Consider the following 19,004-nt stretch of genomic DNA (forward strand, 5'->3'; position numbering starts at 1 on the left):
TTTCTTTCTTCATCTTCTTTCACCTACACCAATATGTACCCATAGAAAAAAGCTTGCTCCTGAAGCATACACCTTTCTCAGATAAAGCTTTTCTAAATGTCTTTTGAGGAGTTAATAAATTAAAACTGGTAAAATAAATTTATTTCAGGGTCTCTCTGGCTTCTAAGAACAAGATTTTTTAAAGTTCAGACTTAGCTTGCTTAAAATGTCATTTAACCTAAAAGATTGTGAAGATCTTCTACCTGACATGAAAATGTAAATTTCTTCTAAGACTTAATGAATAGAAGCAAAGGAGCTGTTTTGACATTTTAATACTTCTTAAAAAAAGCAGTTATGCCATAATATGCCACAAAGCTCCATGATAAAAGATCCTGACAGAGCGTTGCAGGGAAAGACGGTCCATTAGCAGAATGATACTGTTCATGGTGTTCCTGGGCAAGGGCATTGATTGTAAACCTCTGAGGGTATCTTCTCATGGAGCTTCAAATGCCTGAGGTTTCCTATAGTGGCTTCCTCCAGCCTGAACGTGTGGAGGGAACAGCAAAAGAGTCTGTCAGAAGGCAACGAATGCACTGGAAGCCAAAGGCACTAAATAAGCTTTTAAAAAACATGGAAAATGGGTGACATAGGGAGTGGCACAGTTACCCAGAGAACATTCTCAGTTCTTTGTGTGTCCTAGGAAATGATGATGGAAATTTAATGAGCATCATAAAAAATACGTTGCTCTGGTGACATTTGCTGATTGGCCACGGCTTTGGCATATGTCGTGTTGGCCATGCGGACACAGGAGGTAAGAAATGGTGGGCACAGTGATCTGTGAAGAAGCAACTATGTGGGAATGCATTTCTGTAGTTTCTCTGTGTGGCTGTGTAATACAGACATCTCAGACTGCATAGGCTAAGTCACTGCTGACCTTCTGCACTCCTTTAACAGAGATGTAGACACGCAGTCTTTCTACATTTCTTTTTCTAAAAGGTGAGACGGGGTTACGCTGTTTTTACAAATCTACTCATGAATACCACCATCACATTTTGAATATGGGTCACTTGCAATATCTCTGACACATGAATTAGGCCAACAGGCTGCTGGCTGGTATCTTGGGGATGACAGGATGCTACCTTATGTTACATAGCAGTATAATTTTTTCACAGCTCAAAATAAATTTATCTGACAGCAATAGATATATTTTCTACTTGACTGACTCCAACTCAAAACATTTTGTGATATTACAAATCCTAGCATGTGAAGCATAAAATTTTAGAATATCAGTTTTAAAAGTTTTCAGTGTTTGGCTGCTATTATATATTAAAAAAAAACCCCTCAAGGTTACTTGCTTGGATAAGCTTGAGCTTAGAGCTTAGTCCCATTAATGTGACTTCTCACTGCTTATCAGGGTACATCAGCCAACAGGAGGAATAGTTAAATAATTTTTATTCTGTTGATGTAGATGCAGACAAAGCTATAAAATGATGGTTTGAATTGTCTGTTTTTCTTAGGTCATTCTAGCCTACGCAGAAGAAACGACTGAATTTTTATCTTACATAGGTGGAAAATTGAACACGGAAAATGGATTTATTGTTTATTGACTGCAGGGAAATGACACTGAAATAAATAAGCATAGATCTTGACTCCAATCTTCTGTGCTGCAAAAGCAGACTGAGTCCTGTAAACTCACTGATACTCCGGTACTATAAAACAGGAGTGAGCAGAGTGGGACCAATCCTCAGCAAGGGGGGCAGTCCATGAGAATGCAATCACCCGTCGTTGTAGCATTAGTATGTTGTCTTTAATATACTTTAAAAGCAAAATGATAAAAACATGGCAGACATCTGATGCTGTTTTCATTTGCCTGTCTGGCTTTTTGAGATACATAGAAGGTAGGCAGGGGCTGTAGGAAGATGACAGGAGACAGTTGTTTTCATCATCTCCCACGTGGTTCGACTAAGTTTTTAATTAAAGCTTGAACATTGAATCCCCTTTTTACTCTTTGTCTGTTTCAAATGGTTTAACAGAAACCTCTAGCGATACACTTTAGTTTGTACAGCACAAAACTACAGCGTATGAGAGACCTGACATGACTGAGGGCCTGACCCTACTTCTAATAAATGTCATTAAATTCCTTGGTTTGCCTTCTAGAGCGGGAACTTTCACTTGTTTTCTGTGGCTGTCATATTTTGTGAGGCTAAAGAAAAGGAGAAAAGCATTTGTGCAAGACCATATATAAATTGATTTGACTCTCTCATTAGCGTAGAATCTTTGTACGCTTGTAGAGGGCTTTAGATGATCAGAAAAGGTTTTCACTGGAGAAACAGGCATGTTATCAACAAGTCTTATTATCTTTCAGAGCTTGCCATGTTGGAAGGACTTCCTTACATAAAACTTAATGACATCACTTTGTAAGACCACTCAGTATCCAGAATTTTTCACTTCTCATGATACCAACACAAGTGCTCTGTGATGCCCAACATGTGTGGTGCAGTGCAGTGAGTTACTCATGCCTCACACTACAGGTTAAACTGCATCCGTTTCTTCATAAAGAAAGAAAATCAGTTTGGGTATTCAGGGACTGAGAGTGCAAGGCATGAGCATCACTTCTTCCTTTAGAGCCCCTGACAAATCGAATTTATGTCAATAAAACTCTTAAACCAGACTTACCATTATCAAAGCGCCTCTGAGAATGAAGAGGAGCTTAGTCTGAGCAGCACTTTAACATCCTTCTCTATTACAATATTGAATTTTAATCTCCTAGCTGTAATAAACCTTAGAATTTTCTTCTCTTCAGTGGTTTGAGTTTCATTTGTCCTGTGCTGTTTGGACACAGCCAGATGGGATTTGCACGATCTCTGTGGGAATGATGGCTGGCTGTAAATCCTGAATAAGCCCAAGCCCTCGTGACACTGCATAGTTACTGTCAGCACAAAAGTGTGGAGTTGGGTCAGTTCATCAGGCAGCAGAGCCATGGTAGCCAAGGGAACACTTGTGTCTGTCGCTTGCATTATAGTTAGTGCACTTGAAATAAATACTAATTGTTATGAATATGGAGCAGAGAAGGAAAATAAAAGATTTCTTGGTATATGAAGCAAAATCACTGCTCCTTTTGGGAGGCTCTGCTCTAGTGCTATTTGGGCAGGAAAGTGTTAAGATGGTAAATGTGTTTTGAAGGTTACCCTGAAAATGACTTAAAGTCTCTCTTTTGTAAGAGTCTACTGATGGGTTTTCCTTTTCTTCCTTCTTTCCTTTCTAAGGCCAAACACTCTCAGATGATGGAGGTGGCTGTCAGGACACAGTGGGACATTGAGGGTGATGCCTTGTGATGCCCCTGTCCTCTTCAGCACGGCCAAAATTCGGGAATTTCATCTGCAGCCGAGGCAGAAGGAAGCAGTGTGGGGGTTAGCCATGGGAAAAGCAGTCCTCATCCAAATGAGAGAGTGAAATCTGGGGAACCCTTTCTTTATGGGGGCCTACAGAGAGCTTGTTTAGGCAGAGCACAAGCTGAAGCTTTGCAAGATGAGGACAGAAGTGCTGGCACCAACCATGCTGTGCCTGGGTGGGCAGCTCCCTCAAGGCCATTACTCCTGATGTCCCAGCCTTTAAATTGTGCTAATTCCCTCTCAACAGAGGCTCAGTGTAGTGCTCTTGCAGATCAAAACAGAATGTTTTGTCATTTGTGCTTTAGCCTGGAATATCTGTCATTCTCAGTGCTGAAAATCTTCAGGAAAAACATGTTTTCATCCCCTTATTTCTGCAGTAAGAAGCTTCCCCCTGTACTTCAGTGACATAGATAATGAAAAATCCCACTGCCAGTGGTTCAGTATGGGGGTATTGTTATCTTGACAAGCCTCCAGCAGATCTACTCCAGAATTGGTACCTGAACTGCAGAAAGGTTATTTGCCTTGTCAGCAGCAAAGCACTTCCAGTGCTTAGATGACTGTCCCATTCATCATCTATCATTACAGTGCTTAAGAGAAAAGAAAAGAAAAGAAAAAAAGTCCCATGAGGGAATAGGAGAGGAATTCATCCCCCAGGTTCAGCCTGTTATATTGGTGAGCTTTCATTTATTCCTTCTGCTTCTTGATCTGCTGCATTTGCTCCTCATACGTAGATTTAAAGTAGAAATACAATTCCAATTGTTTCTGTTGTCTGGGCTCTGATGGGAGAGGGCAGGAGCAGCAGTGTGGGTTTATATTGAAGTTAAAAGAGTAGAGGTGTTACTACTTTTCTCTGTTTTTCTCTGACAGCTGTGATTTTGCAGCTGCTCTGGTAAGGGCAGGTCAAGGTGTACTCGAAGGTGTAGCTGGGTTGGATGTTGTGGTCAATTGGCCAAGTTGGTGCAGTAGAAATCAGCACCAGTGTCTGCATTGTTTGTCACACAGAAAGGGTCAGATTTAACACTTTACCAAGTCAGGATGTTCTTTTATTTAGTGGGAAATTTGACTATCCATCATGGGAGGCTCTATTGATTTCTGAGGTGGCGTGTATTGTACAGGATGATTATAACAAAAATCCAACTGAAGTGCTGGAAATCCTTAAAACTACTACAGAACAGTACTTTTGACCTTACTAGATTCTGAAGGAGGAAGTGGACTGATTTAAGAGCTTTCTGTATGAAGTTTTTTACCCCTATATGTATATTTCTTTTTTCCATTAGAAGTACTTTCTTCCTCCTTGTGCATGTTTTCCACTTTAGAAGTTAACATTTTATAATTACTGTAATGCCCTTTAGGGTGTACATTACGATCTGCTAATGAGATGCCTGAGAGGTCTCCTAATGATATCTGAGCAGCAGTCACAGCACATCGTTATTAGACCATTACATACATCCTTAAGAATAATAAATACTCCTGCTTACTGTAATCATATTATCCTTTAGTGATTTGCAAGAGGATCTTGGAGACTTCTCAGTTGCAAGGGGAAGGTGCCTAAAATCAGCAGTCATTTGGCAGCAGATTTCTCTGAATGTCTTGGATTATGAGGATGTGGAAGGACATGGTCTGAGGAGAATTATGGTGTTTTCTTATTGCAGTTGGATTGAAAATGTCACGAGAACTTATTGCCAGCATACACGTGTACTCTGCTCTCCTGTCTCCTGATTACACATCTTCTGAGGGGGGACATTACTGAGAGATAACTGTAGGTAATGGCTGGCTCTGAATTGCTTAAAAAGTGACTGTGATCAAGGATGAAGCGATCCCAGGGCAAATCTTGTGGTCTTGTGAGAGAAGCAAGAGTGTCTCCAAGGTGGCAGCAGGGAGCATCTATTTACATATATACCCAAGAAAAAAAAATAGTGTCCTTGACTCCATACATCACCAAGTATGACATGCAGTAGCCTTTATTGTTCACATTGCTGGCCACGTTTCCTATGTGCAGTTCATGGTACGAATATGAAACCAGACAATAAGAAGCCAAGAACCTTTACCAGGGAGTCAGATTCATGGGATCCCTAGTAGGGAGTGATGGTGAAGCACTGCTTCTGACATGAGAAGCCAGCAAATTGTTTGGAAAAGTAAGTGTTTCAGAGCACAGGAAGATCGGTAAAAATTACATTAGTGCCAGAGGGCTTTAGTGTTTATGAAAGCTTCCAAATAATACATTTGCTATCTAGAAGTATTTGATAGATGTGCCAGTGAGCATTGGCTACTTCTCGGAGGAATCCAGACAATTTTGGTTTCTCTAGTAGGAATAAGGTAGAAGAATGTAGAATGTCAAACAGCAAATTTCATGGCATCATCAACTGAAGCAGGCATAGGAGAAAATGCGCCTTTTATCTATAAAAGCCTGTTTAATTAGTTTAAATTACAGGATATCTGGATTAAAGTCGTGATGAGATTGTCCATAGCAAATTAGGATTGTGAGTTGTCTGCAGTGAGAAGGTATCCAAAGCTTTCTGGTCACTCAGACCAGTGGACCTTGTGTAAATACTGAAGACTGAGGTAAGCCAATTGTCTCTGTATAAAAACTAACTCTTCTCATTCATGATGACAAGCTGATGTGTTATGATGTTTCAGGTGTTTCAAATGTCCAGAAAGGTTGGTTTGGTTTTGTTTTTTTTTTTTCTTTTCTATCCTGCAAGACTGCTTGTGAAGATTTGGCTTCAACATGAATAAAGCAACAGTCCCCAAATACTAAGGGTCTGCCTTTAAAAATAGCAGTCTCAGGTGTGAAAGTTAAAACTAAAACACAGCACCAGGTGTAGACTGATGTTTTACAGCAGATGATTGCAAAATATACTATTTAAAACAAATCTTCCTTGTATTTACTTTTGGTGTATTACTTTTGGTTTCTCCTTTGCCTACAACCTCCTCACCATGTGCATCAAACCAAGGACTACCTTCTTATCTATCTCCTGCTTTGGCTGCTTCTGTACATGAATCCTTTGCCAGCAACCATATCTGATGCTACTGTGTCTGGAGACAAAAGGGTCCCAGCAGATCCATGGAGCCATATTTATTACTGTTTTTGTTTTGGCAGCACTTGGATGTTCCAACCGCATGCCCAGAGCTCTCAATGCATGGTAATAGAGAGTCATCTCAGACTCTTTAAATAAACTGGATGGACATGGGAGGGAGAAGTCTGGAGTAGTGCAGACTGCTCCCCAACCCCATTGAAATCCCCTCATAGTCCTGCAATACTGTCCATGACAGTTAAAACCACACCAGTCAGAGCCTTCCTACTGTTGCTGGTAGTCCAAAGGGCTCACCCTATGGAAATAAACCTTCTCGCTCAGACACCCGGGAGGAAATATGTAGAGTTAATATGACCTAATTAATTCTTTCTAAAAGCTAGGATTTTACTTGTACAACTCTGTTCAGACAGAAGGCTCCTGAAGTGCCGTTTCATGCTGCTGTGTGCAGCTCAGAAAGGAGGAACAGCACACAGGAGCATCAAGCCTTTGGTGTGATCGACCCCATAGACTGCATGGATCACGTGAATGGAGATGTCAGTCCTACACAGTAGAGTTGCCTTAATTTGCCTGTGTTTTGCCAAAGCAACTCTGGATTCATGCAGAACACCCCTGTTTTCAGGAGCTCTGCTCAGCCTTTACTATTGGGGAGCATGGCCTTTCATATATAAGAATTTTGACCTTTTGTTGGTTTTATTTCTTTGGTTTGCGTTTCACATTTGAAACTGTAATAATGTGAAATACACCTTCTGGGCCAGACTGAGCACAGCAAAGCCAGGCTCCCACGGGAGGAAAAGCAGTAGGATCTTTCCTGAGGACACAGTCTAGATGACAGTGCCTCTCTGAGAAATCATTTGTATTCAGGAAGAAAACGGCTACCTCAATATCCCATGACAAGTTTGCTAAGCTGCTTTGTTTTGCTTGGCTATTTGCCTGCTCTCCAGCTCCTTGAATGTTTTGGGACTTAACTTAGTGATTGAATTCAATGATCTTTAAGGTCTTTTCCAACCATAATGATTGTACGATTCCTGTTACATCTAGACATGTGCAAGCACTTTTCTGTGCTCCCTCTGAAGTACCACTGATGGATCCACCCTAAATATCTTGTGGAATTTCCTATTTGAGTCCTACCATCACTTCTCTGCATTTCATGTTCCCTGAGGCAGCTGGCAGACACACATAATTTGATCCTCTAAGTCTATGCTCTTCAAAGACATGTACAACAAACCCTCTTAATTATCCTTGGAAGTGATGACTTCCCTGTTCTATCTATGACAGTCCTCACCTCCTCAGCTCTGCTCGGCTGCCGAATCCAGACCCTCTGACCCGATGTGCAGCTCCCTCCCCACGTGCATGTGGGTCTGTCTTGGGGGTGGCATCCCCAGCATCCACTTGGCATCTGCCCAGACACCTCTCTTGACTTATTTTCATCATTTTTCTTAGCCTTTCCCAAAGCCTCACTGTCTTCCCACGCTATTTCAATACAGTGTTTCTCAATAATTGAATCAATTCATTATGCTGTGAATTTGTTTTCGGTTGGGATCTTAAGTAATTAGACATTCTTAAGCTTGTTTTGTTGTCGCTGCTAGAAACAGCTGCGTACGGCACATTTTCCTCTCCTGCTCCCCACCCCCTTAGGATACAGCATCACTAGTTCAGCTTAATAGTTTTTACAAAGGAAAACAATACAAACTGGAGACAAAATGCAATTTGGAGCAAGTACTCAACAGGCACATAGAGCCGTGTGTGTGAGTATGTGTAAAATCGTGCCTCTGTGTGGAGTGATAGATTTATAGCAGAGCGGGCTGTGTTGTGAATAAATTAATCATAGACATAGCTGCTTTTCTGTTTATAAATTATACATAATTCACTCCTGATTTCTATTACTTTATTTGCACTCTTCAAACAATTTGAACAGTGGTTTAGGGGTTACTTACAAGTTGTTTGCCTTGACTGCATGGTGTTCCTCCTTCATCTGTTTTGATGTTCATGGCATTGTTTCTTCTCTCTGGTTTATCAAACACCTTTAATTTTTTAACATGAGAACAGCAGCTAATACTCAGCAGGCAGTAAATAGTAAAAGTAGCAGTAGGAATAGCCCTGTTTGCTTACGATATCTCAGCCTAGTAATTGCTGTTAGTTACATCTTCTTTATGCTGAACAGTGTTTGGGAATGCTTTCTGAGTACATCTTCAGGAGAGATGTACTGGTGGGATGACATCTAATACCTGTTGTAATCTTGGGCTCTCTGTGGGTAGTGGAGCATCACCTTGTAGTATCACAAAGGATCTGAGCCAACTCAGGCAGTGCGTGCTGAATTGTGGTAGAGCTGCCCACTCTGACCAGAAACCAAAGGTTCTTTCAAACGTGACCATGGTTGTTTCGTTGCCCACCATAGGATGATAAAATTCCAAGAAAAGAGGAAAAAAACACCCCATTCATTTAGAATGTGAACTGCCTTAGTGAGATCCACTGTATCTCACAGCTCATCAGAAAGGACAGGTAGGATGTACGCTGAGCTCAATATCAGTGCAAACCCGGGAAGATGATGTATGGGGTATAAGACTTATGGTTTGATGTACCAGATAAATGTGTCACAAAATTCAGTAGATGGAGATTGAAGCCAAACAAATTAAAAATAAAATATGTTTGCCCACTGAGACTAAATATTCATTTGAAAAATTGCTCTCATGGTAAATTGGGGCTGGAAGCCTTCCTAGGAGGTGTGCTGTAGAGCAAACAAATTACAGAGCTGCTGAAGGGAAAATCTCATTGAATTCAGTGCTTGTGTAATGGAGGAGGTCAGAATGTGCACATGATCCCTTCTGGCTTTGGAAATCTATAAATCTGTGGCATGCTGCCTAGGTGGTGATAGGCACTTGATAAATTGCATTTATTGTGCACTTTCCCACCTGCAAGCTTTCTCCTGCCGCCTTTCTCTGGGGCTGCTCCTAACATCTCCTGCCTGTACCACTGCCTGCTACCTCCTGGGAAGGACACAAGCCTAGAACTTGCTTTCAGACTTGGTAAACCAAGCTGTAGTTCATGGGCTTCCTGAAAAAGACTACAGATCCATCCCTTTTCCTGTGCATTCAGGGCTGAGGGGTGTGATTCCTTTAGGTTTATGCAGTTTGGAAGGTAACTGTGTAAGGTAGGAATAGAGCTTTTGTTTACAGAGCAGGGAATTTATATTCTGAGGCTGTTAGTTTTTAATATATTTTTAAAGCTCACAGAGTAATAGATGGATGCTTTTTCTTGTAATAAAATGAAATATTGAAATAAATATATGCTGAGGCAAGTTTTAACTCTTCCAGGTTGTAAATGTCTATTGTTTAATAGTGTCTATTTCATAGTATATATTCCATTCCACTTCTGTGATATATTCAGTGAGCTCCCAGTTGCTGCTAAATTATATATGGATATCTGATAAATGTACATCTTATTAACTGAAACATATCCCTAAGATAAGCAAGTTAGTTGAGGCTTTTATTGTTAATTGAATTTTTTCAGCAGTAGCAACTGAAAGATTGCTAACGTTCATGAATTTGCATGATGTTAAGCATCTGCTTCTCTCAGTGAGAACTTTACCAGAGTTCCTCTTTACTTGTAAATGCCAGTCAGGAATAAAATAGGTACTTGGCCTTTGAGGGATTGAGGTGGGCAGGTAGCACTGCAAGGAGAACACAGTGCCATTAGTGAGCTTTGCCTAAACATCACATCTGCAGTGCATGGCTTCCTCTGTGCACAGAGGAAGATTGTGGTCTGTGGTGTGTTTGGAGACAGCAGGATGCTCCTGGCATGATTATCAGACATTACAGAAACATTGCAGTGCAGTTACCTACAATGTGATTGTTGTAAAGCACTTACTGGTTTTTGATTTTTTTATAGGGAGCTTTCTCTGAGCAATCAAAAGTCAAATGGTTTGTATCATGACTTCTTAGAGATTAAGACTTAGGTTAATTTTTCTTCATCCTAGATCAGTTTGCTCAGACCTCGTACTTACAGCCAATAAAAATTATTTGGGGAAGGTTCAAAGGTCACAGATGTCTCTAAATTGCAAGAAATCTCTGAATTTGACAAAGCTTTCATGATATTCCCCTCTCACTGCAGCGAACTGCAAAGCTTGTACAGAGGAGTCTGTTCCTGCAACTTGTTGAGAAAAGCATTTTTTTTTCATTCTTTCCAAACACACAGGAAAAATAGGAGAGAAGTCTATTAAATCTCTCTATGCATATGCAAAGAAGAGCAATTAAAGGAAGAGGAAGATAGATAGAAAGAGACAGATAGAAAATTTGCATGGAGGAATGGGGAATTTGCAATGAGACCCCTGAAGAACTGAAGTCATCTTTAATTTTCCTGTCCCTGTGTAAACCTGCTCTGTCAAGTCAAACAGTCCACAAGGCCGTGGATTATTGGTGTAAAGAGTTCACATAATCATCTCATTCCGAATCAGCAGCCTCATGTTTTGAGACCACATTTTTGCAGTTTAGACATGCCAACACTTCCATTTTGTATGCATGAAAATGAGCTGTTGCTGATAGGCAATTTAGCTGTAAACAGCATAAGAATTAAGGAGCCATGCTCATAAATAAATTTGTATCCTGCAACATTTTAGTTATGCTTCTAACAATATTGGATGAAGAATGAGTAAAGCATATGAAAGGATAGGCTGTTTGGAAACAAAACACTTTCTCAGATCCTTTAGTTTTGTCTAGAAACATTATTTTCAGTAACTACATCTCCTTTGCTCTATGGAAATGGATGCAAAAAGAAAGCTTAGTGCTTCCATCTCCTGCACTGAGTTTCTTCCTGGAGCTAGAAAACTGCCATAGGAACAGCTGAAAATAGCCAGCATGGTCTAAGAGGAACTGTCAAGTATAATGACACCCCCGGTGCCTCCTGCCTTAAAAATTACACTCTTCAGGCTGCTCCAAACAGCTTTTTATTACCATATTTGCCGGTGGCAAAGGGTTGCTGTGAAAATTAGTGCCACTGGAGTTCACTTTGGGTGGTGGTTTACTTGTTGGGTTGTTGTTATCTTTCCCTGTGGCGGCAGTGAGCAGGAGCGTGGTTCTGCTGCTGCAGGTGGATTTCTGGCAGGGTATGGTGTAGGATCTGGGAGCCAGACAGGGCTGGCAGCTCAGCGTGAGATGCCCAGACGTGATGTCCTCCCTTGCCTGCAGTGATAGTGCGACCCTGGGCTGGGATTGTTGGGATTAGCAGTATGACTACACATTTTCAAGGACTAAAGTCCAAACCTGCAAGCAGGTGGACTGCTGTGGGTCACTGTGCCCTGGCACACATAGATGCCTCCTCTGGATTTTTGTAGGGTCACAAGAAGGGTGAATCTCTGTATATACCTTCTTAGCCTAAATGATAATGACTGTCCACCTTTTGTCCCAGAGTTTGTGAAGAGCTGCAGGTGCCACATGCCATTTGTGCAGCCCCTGTGGTTGTGCTGAAAAATAGCTCAGTAGCCAGTGGGACTCAAATTCTCTGAAGACCTCGTACATGTTTAGGTTCACATCTACCATCAGGCTAACTGTACACCAGGTACTTTGAGATTGGTGCTCTATAGGTGTTATCAGATCATTTTTGATATTTGAAGAAGTACTGACATTTCTAGTAAGCGCTGCATTGTAAGACACCTTGCACAATATTTTGCAGTGTTTACCCATCAAAGCAAGCTACACTTCCTCACTTTATTTTTATGTTAACTGCATTCCTTTGAAGGACACTTAATCCCCAGACTTGCTGTTTCTCTGTTATCTGCTTTAACTCAGAAGTGGATTGAAGATTGCTCAGGGATCCCACTGTAAAAACCTCCTACATTTCACAGAAACTATGAGTAAAATTCTTAAAGAGGGCAATTATTGAGGGATCTGGATTAATGATCTGTCATCACAATTTAGCCACATTCACCACTGACCTTTCACAGAGAGGATGCTCTTGATAAATGTAGTTCATTACTGAATTCTGACGTGAAAACAGAATGGCATTCTGTGTTTCTTGGCAGACTGATCAATATTTTATCTGCCAAAGCATGCAGAAGTGCTAAACAGGATGAATTGCGTAGCCACTGCAAAACAGAGCAAGAAACAGCATTGCTGAGAGGGAGCAGAGCATGTAAATGTGACAGTTATTGGCCACACTTCAGCAATCAGACCTTAATGTGCTGGATTTTTTCTTTTACTTTTATTCAGTCTTATTGTTTTTCTTTGCCTGTCTGTCCGTGGAGGTTTTTTCATTTAGTTCATTGGCTTTTTGATGGTTTTGGTTTTGTTCTGTGTTTCTTAATTCAAACAGTTCTCAGCTTTACTGGTTTTGAAAGTGTTGTAAACTGATAAAAAGAGTTTGTTTCTTTGGAGCTCTGCCCTGGAGTGGAGGAGGGAATTGCGGGCTTCCCCAGCCACAGGTGTTGCAGCACAGTTCCTCACTTTCAGCTCCATCCTGCATCACACAACCAGGGCAGTTGTAGGATTAGGGCTTGGGGTTGGAGAGCTGCTTCAGGCTGGTGATGAAGGTTGTATTTAATTAAGGGAAAAAAAAATAAGTTGCCAAAAATCCCTGTATTTTGATTGTGGCAAGTATATAGCTCTTTCATCCAAAGAGCACAGGAGGGGAGCTGCACCTTTTGTGACATTTGTTTGAAATTCACCAGCATTTTCTTCTTAGGGCTATGAAGTGAGGTGAACCTCCAGCAGTGGGAGAGGAATTCTACCCCGAGAGTCCTACTGTGAGACAAAAACCTTGCAGGTTTTCCTGGGGTAGGCTTGTGTTTGTTGGAGAAAACATTGCTATCAAATTAGGTTTGTATTCGAAAAGGAGAGTGACCATCAGTAGAAGTGATACACAGTCTTTTGAAATGGTGAAAGTCGCCTTTAATTTTTTGTACTTTTTTTTTTCATTCTGAAGCTGAAATCCAGAGATAATGATACTAAGTTATTACAGCTCATGTGGAAAAAAAACACAAAACAAACCACCCTGTGTTCGATCATCAGCATTTTAATTTTGATGTTACGTGCCTCCAGTATGCCCTTAGCTGTCCTCTTCTGCTGGAGTCAGCAGAATAAGTCATACTGGGCTCATAGTTAAAGACAGAAAAGCAACATGTGTGACTTCTTTCTATCCAGCCCTCACATAAAGTAGTGAAGAGAGATGATCAAATAAGTATTAGTTTAGGACATAGAAGACAGAATAGCAGCTTTTAGGTAATCCTGAATCTGTGCCTGCTCTCTGTGTCTTGGTTCTCCAGCTATGAGGTAGGATTGGTGCCCTGAGTGCATCAGTATGCAGTAATACAACAGAGGTGCTTAAAACACATTTGATGGCATTGCTAATGTCCAAAAACAGGGAAAGGAACAAGTAATTTGAAATTAGTCTCAGAAAAGTGGTGTCAGTCAGCTCTGGATGTGCAGGCTCCGAACAAATCACCTCTGGAAATCCAAAACTTGTCTGAGCTGTTCAAAATTGTGACAGAATCCAGGTCTCTGGGAAGCCCTAACAAGGAAGCCCAGCTGAGAGGCATCCATGGGTGAGACGTACCAACAAGAGCAGTCTGAGGTAAACTGGTAATGATGGGCTTATGTTGCAAAGGAAACTGCTGGAGGCACTTAGCAAAATGGAGACAAGAATGGGGATAAGTGAGAAGGCATATAGATGGTTTTCCTGTGATTATTTTTGTTTAACAGCTATGGTTGTATTACCTGGAAGAAAGCAAATGGGCAATACACGGCAGCACTGCTGGAAACCTAAAGAGACAATATTTCTTAGGTAAAGCTGGTAGATCTCAGGTACAATGTAAGACGATTACAAATGTCATTGACAGAAGGAGAGGAGTAGGTAGGAAGGAGAGAAAAATGTGGAGCTTTGCAAGACCTCTACAGCTGGTTCTGAGAAAGGACTGTTAGCAGTATCCATAGGGAAGATAGGTTAACAGATGAAATAATGCCTAGTGAAGGAGGGGCAGGACCTTCGCTACAGGAGAGCCTAGCTGTCCTTGTCATTGACTTGCCAAACAATTCAAGTTGCCTGAATGCGTCTCCTCTCTTTGTTGACTGGAGGAACAGACAGCGTGTTTTACAGGGTGCCTCCAGCATCCATGTCTGGATGCTGCAGTGCCTTGAAGTTGTGTTTTAAACAGCATTAGGTCCTGGTTATGCAGCAAAACATTAGCTCAAACATCCCAAGTATGCATGATTTTGGAAGTGACACTTCAGCCAGACTTCCTATGAATTCATAGTTTCAGGTCTGAAGTGGTTTCCTCCCAGTTTTTCCACTACAATGAGATTAAATGCATAAATTATACATACATATTTATATGTATATATGTTAAAGTTTTAGTGTATTTTCCTATTAATCTTTTAGCTGAGCTAAAGGAGCAGAAATTGTTAATCTCAGTCCCCCAGGACAGAACTTTATTGCTTTTACTTGTCACTTTGCACATCATGTGTCGAGTGGCTCTGTGGTGACTGCGTGTGTATCACTGCAGCCCTCAGATGTCAGGGGGAAAACATTCAAAGGTGAAACCAGCAGAGTCTGTCACATGCATGCTGTGGAGAGATACTGAGGGATCTACTTCCAGCAGAGCTGAAGAATGTAGTTTTCTCCAGAGGGAAGTGAAGGTAATGAGATTTTGGAGCAGTTTTGACAGGGGCCAAGAGCACCTTCTGATCTTCTGACTGTGATGTGCATTAACAGCATGTGAAGCTGACCTTATTTTTTAAATAGGAGACATAATTGTCTTATTGCTGATTTTCTTTGCTGTGTATGCAAGGGAATGGCATTATCCTGCCAGGCAGGTTGGGGCTCTGCTGGGTACATGGTCTCTCACCCTGGACACAGCAGCAGTGTGGTGGACAAAGAAGTATTGTGAGTTTATTGTGAGATTTGGGGATGGCTTCAAGCTCTGTCCTTCTGTGGTTTTCTTTTTTTCACTCTCCTTGCCCATCACATTTGCCTGGAGCCTGCAGCACAGCTATGACCCTCTAAAAGTCCCCAAATGGGCACACTTACCTTGGGCTCTCTTGCATCCCAGATGAGTGTGAACTTTTTTGAGAAGAGCAGTGGTGGCTTTGTTTCAGAACATGTAAAAATCAGGGAGGTTTGTAATGAAGTGAAAGAAGATCACCAGCTCCTGGCTCTCACCATGCAGCAGTAAAGAGCCTGGATCTGTCACCAGCAGGTGACCTGGTCAAATCCCACATGTGCAGGAATAGAGAAGCAGCGTTTGGATTAAAATGTCTCTCCTTGTGCATATTGCTTCTACTTCACTATTGCATTAACACACAGTTCATCTTGGAAATTCCACTTAAACATGCAGTTGTACTCAGTTTTTGATGAGGCTCCAGTGTTCAAGGAACTATCCCATCCAGTTACCATGCACCTATGTGGAGGATTATATGAATGGTGCCAGGGGTAGCTGCTAGCCAGAGAAGTTGTCAGTGAAAGTTTAATATAGTGAGAAGGGCTGTTAGAAGCGATGAAGACGCTTCAGAAGCACTGAAATCTTTTTCTAATTCTGGCCTTTGTGATCAGAAAGAGGGTTAAGGTGGAGAGAAGTCAGAAGGCCAACAAGGGAGGAAGGCTGGGAAAGCACTGCCACAGGCAACAGCAAGGGAGTATCTGGAAGAAAAGACCCAACTGCAGAAAATAAAAGGTCTGGAGGGCGTAAAGGAAGAGCTGCTTTGGCATATGCTTCTGGCAAAAGCTGATGGGAGGAAGAAGTGAGAAATAATAAAGGATGAAGGAAGCTGTCAGGGTGAGCAGGTCTGGTGGCTGTGATGCACACACAGACCTGTGCACAGGGTGCTTCCCACTGTGGGGAGGACCACATAAGTGGGTCATCCCACCCAGGTGGCACCATGTGGCTTGCCTGTCACCATGCTTCTGCTCACGCAGAAACAGAAATGGAAGCAAATTAAATAGATTTCCCTGTCTTCATTAGCCTTAGATACATCTCTGGAATCAAGATTTAACTGAAGAGAAAGGAAAACTTTGGCTCATCAGAAACTGCTACTGCAGCAGCTAAAATGGTATTTACAACGGGACTGGAAAATTGCTTGATTATACTGGGTGCGGCAATCAATTTTTCTCTTAAATAACCACATGACTGGAAGAAATGTCTTTATACCGCCTTCACAATAGCCATCAAATGACATGGTTGGAGGGAAAATAAGGCAGAAATAATAAATAGAACTAATAGAAGCTGAGTAGCCTTTTTTTTTTCCATAAAATGAGATTAATCCCATGTTGAACAGCTTGTTCAAGATTGTTCAGGGAAAAGGAAAAATTTAGCAGCAGCTGCTTAATATCTAGGCAGTGAGAAACTCTCAAAACTAGAAGGATCTATGTTCAGAAAATAAGCCTTATCTTGCAGTTATAGCTTGTGTAGTAGTAGGGCACTGACCTCACTGGTAAATGCATGTCCAGCCTCTGTGTCCTCTCTCACCTTCTCAAGTTGTGGTGCTTTTGAAGTTGTGAGCACAGAATATGAAGGGTGAAAAAAAATCCTGATGGTAGATGAGTTTGCTATCAGAGAAATGCCTTCCTCCTGGAATTCTAATCAGGTTTCAGTTGGAGTGGGACCAAAGGACCAAAAATAGTTTAGCTCAGCAAGAAAAGGACAGGAAGACTAGTTATCAATGTGCCAGAGTCTTCTGTTATTTTTCAGTGAAATAATGTTTGGAGTCTTTGGGGAGCTGATCTGCAAGGGTATTGTCCCTTAAACTGAGGTGAGACCAAGTTCCCTTAGATCTAATTTAACAGGGTCAGTGATGATATTCGTTTGTTTTAAAAATTGTTTTAAAACAACCACCATAATAGAGAATAAGGGCATCTACATTAATGAGAAAATACATTACAGAGAAAAGGACATCCAAGGGAAACCTCTGAATGTGTTGGTACTGTTGGTGGGTGGTGGTTGATGCCCACACAGCGTGGGGCAGCTGGAGTGTGAGGGTGCTGCAGGGTCTGCTCCAAGGCAGTCAGCCAGGTTCTTGCATGGCACCAGCCACTGTAGTCTACACTAAAGCAAATAGACAGTAATTGGGCAGAGAAGGGCCATAACATCTTATGCTGCTCTGGACACATGGATATGTTTACTCTCTGGGAGAATGCCCTTAACTCAGAATAAGGTATTTATTTCTTCACTTGAGAACTGCTGGCTGCCACAAGCATGGCAGGAGTTTTCAGGGTCATGAAGGTTCTATCTGATTCCTTCAGCCAAGCTGGTGTCATTTTAGAGCGAGTTTCTTGAGGGCTTTGCCATGATGATAAGCTTTTTCCCTGCTCAGGGGCAAAGGACAGCATTTATGTCAGTCTACAGTAGGGTGATGTACACAGGCACCAGCAACACCCTAGTGACTCCTTGCTGTCCTCCCTCTGGTCTTCTTACCACCTGGGACTGCCTTTAAGGATTCCTTAAGATCAGCCCCATGTTTGGCACAGGGTGACACTCAGGGGTGCTGTTCATTTATGCTTATAGTACTTTCTAAACATCAGCTTCTCCATGTTTATTTTTTGCTTTATAATCACAGCATAGATTAATTTATTTTATCTTTAGAAAAATGTAGAGCCAATTTAATATGGGTGTGAAGCTGAGTGTGGAAGTCTGTAACTGAAGGCCTACAATCTGAAAGGTAACATGCTGGAGAGCATCATTGACAGCAGGATTTAGAATAACTGCCAGCTATTACAGAAGGTAACAACTACAGCAACTCCTCAAGTGCAGAGCTGAGATGTGCTGTACAGCACATCTTTGTGCCTCATATCTTCCCCTTAGGAGCTCAGTCCTTTAAAAAAGATCAAGGCAAATGTGCACAGTCCAGTAATGTGGGGTCTTACCTTCTAGGTGACACCTGTACAATGGCAGACTACAGCAGGCTCAAAAGCATCCTCCTGGACCTGCAGGCTCATCGTCAGAGCCTGCCGAGCAGCCCGGCTGAGGACAGAGTATCCCAGAAGCGCCTTTTAGTTGAAGATATGTTTAAGCACTTGGATATAAACAGCGATGGGCGTCTCAGCAGCTCTGAACTGACTCAGGTGGGTTTGTTGTTCAATGAAAATGAAATTATGAAGTGGATTGTGTTTTTCATTGAAAGTGTGAATTGAATGTACCAGAGCAGCAGTCTGGTGAGAACAGTCGTTTGTAACTGTCCGGTTGGCAGCGGGTAAAGGAGGAAAATCTACTGCAGTGTGCAGGTCCCTCTCTGTATCTCTGGCGAGACAGCATTGTTTCAAACATTTGAAGCTCCTCTACAAGCAAAAATCATGACAGCTTTCCAACCCCATCCATGCTCCTGAAAATAGATACTAATCCTTGCAGCTAACAGTCATCATCTGAAGTATTTCCGGCTAGGGCTTGGGGAGAATTCATTTGTATTTTTAGGTGCATGTAAGTAAGGCAGAAATCTCTTTATTCTTCCTCCCCACCTTCTAGACCGTGGATTACCATGTAGTAACATAATAGCAAAGTTGGAATGTTTTCTAACAGGTTCATTTCCCAAAATCCCTAGGCAGATACTGAAATGTTGATTAGCAGAAGTTGATAGCAAAAGTGAGAGCTTTAAAAAAAAATCTATTATTTCTAATTATGGGTATA

General features: G+C 41.6%; 1 protein-coding gene across 2 annotated transcripts in view; it reads left to right on the forward strand.

The window, feature by feature from the left end:
- FSTL4 (follistatin like 4) overlaps positions 1–19,004 on the forward strand; it is a 229,182-nt gene that overhangs the window by 101,591 nt on the left and 108,587 nt on the right. For both annotated transcript variants that reach the window (XM_062002672.1, XM_062002673.1), the window contains exon 4: positions 18,255–18,445. In XM_062002672.1, the coding sequence (XP_061858656.1) occupies positions 18,255–18,445 (191 nt within the window). The remainder of the gene's footprint in view (positions 1–18,254; positions 18,446–19,004) is intronic.

The sequence above is a fragment of the Colius striatus genome, chromosome 9 (genome assembly GCF_028858725.1).
Source record: "Colius striatus isolate bColStr4 chromosome 9, bColStr4.1.hap1, whole genome shotgun sequence".
NCBI classification, from domain to species: domain Eukaryota; kingdom Metazoa; phylum Chordata; class Aves; order Coliiformes; family Coliidae; genus Colius; species Colius striatus.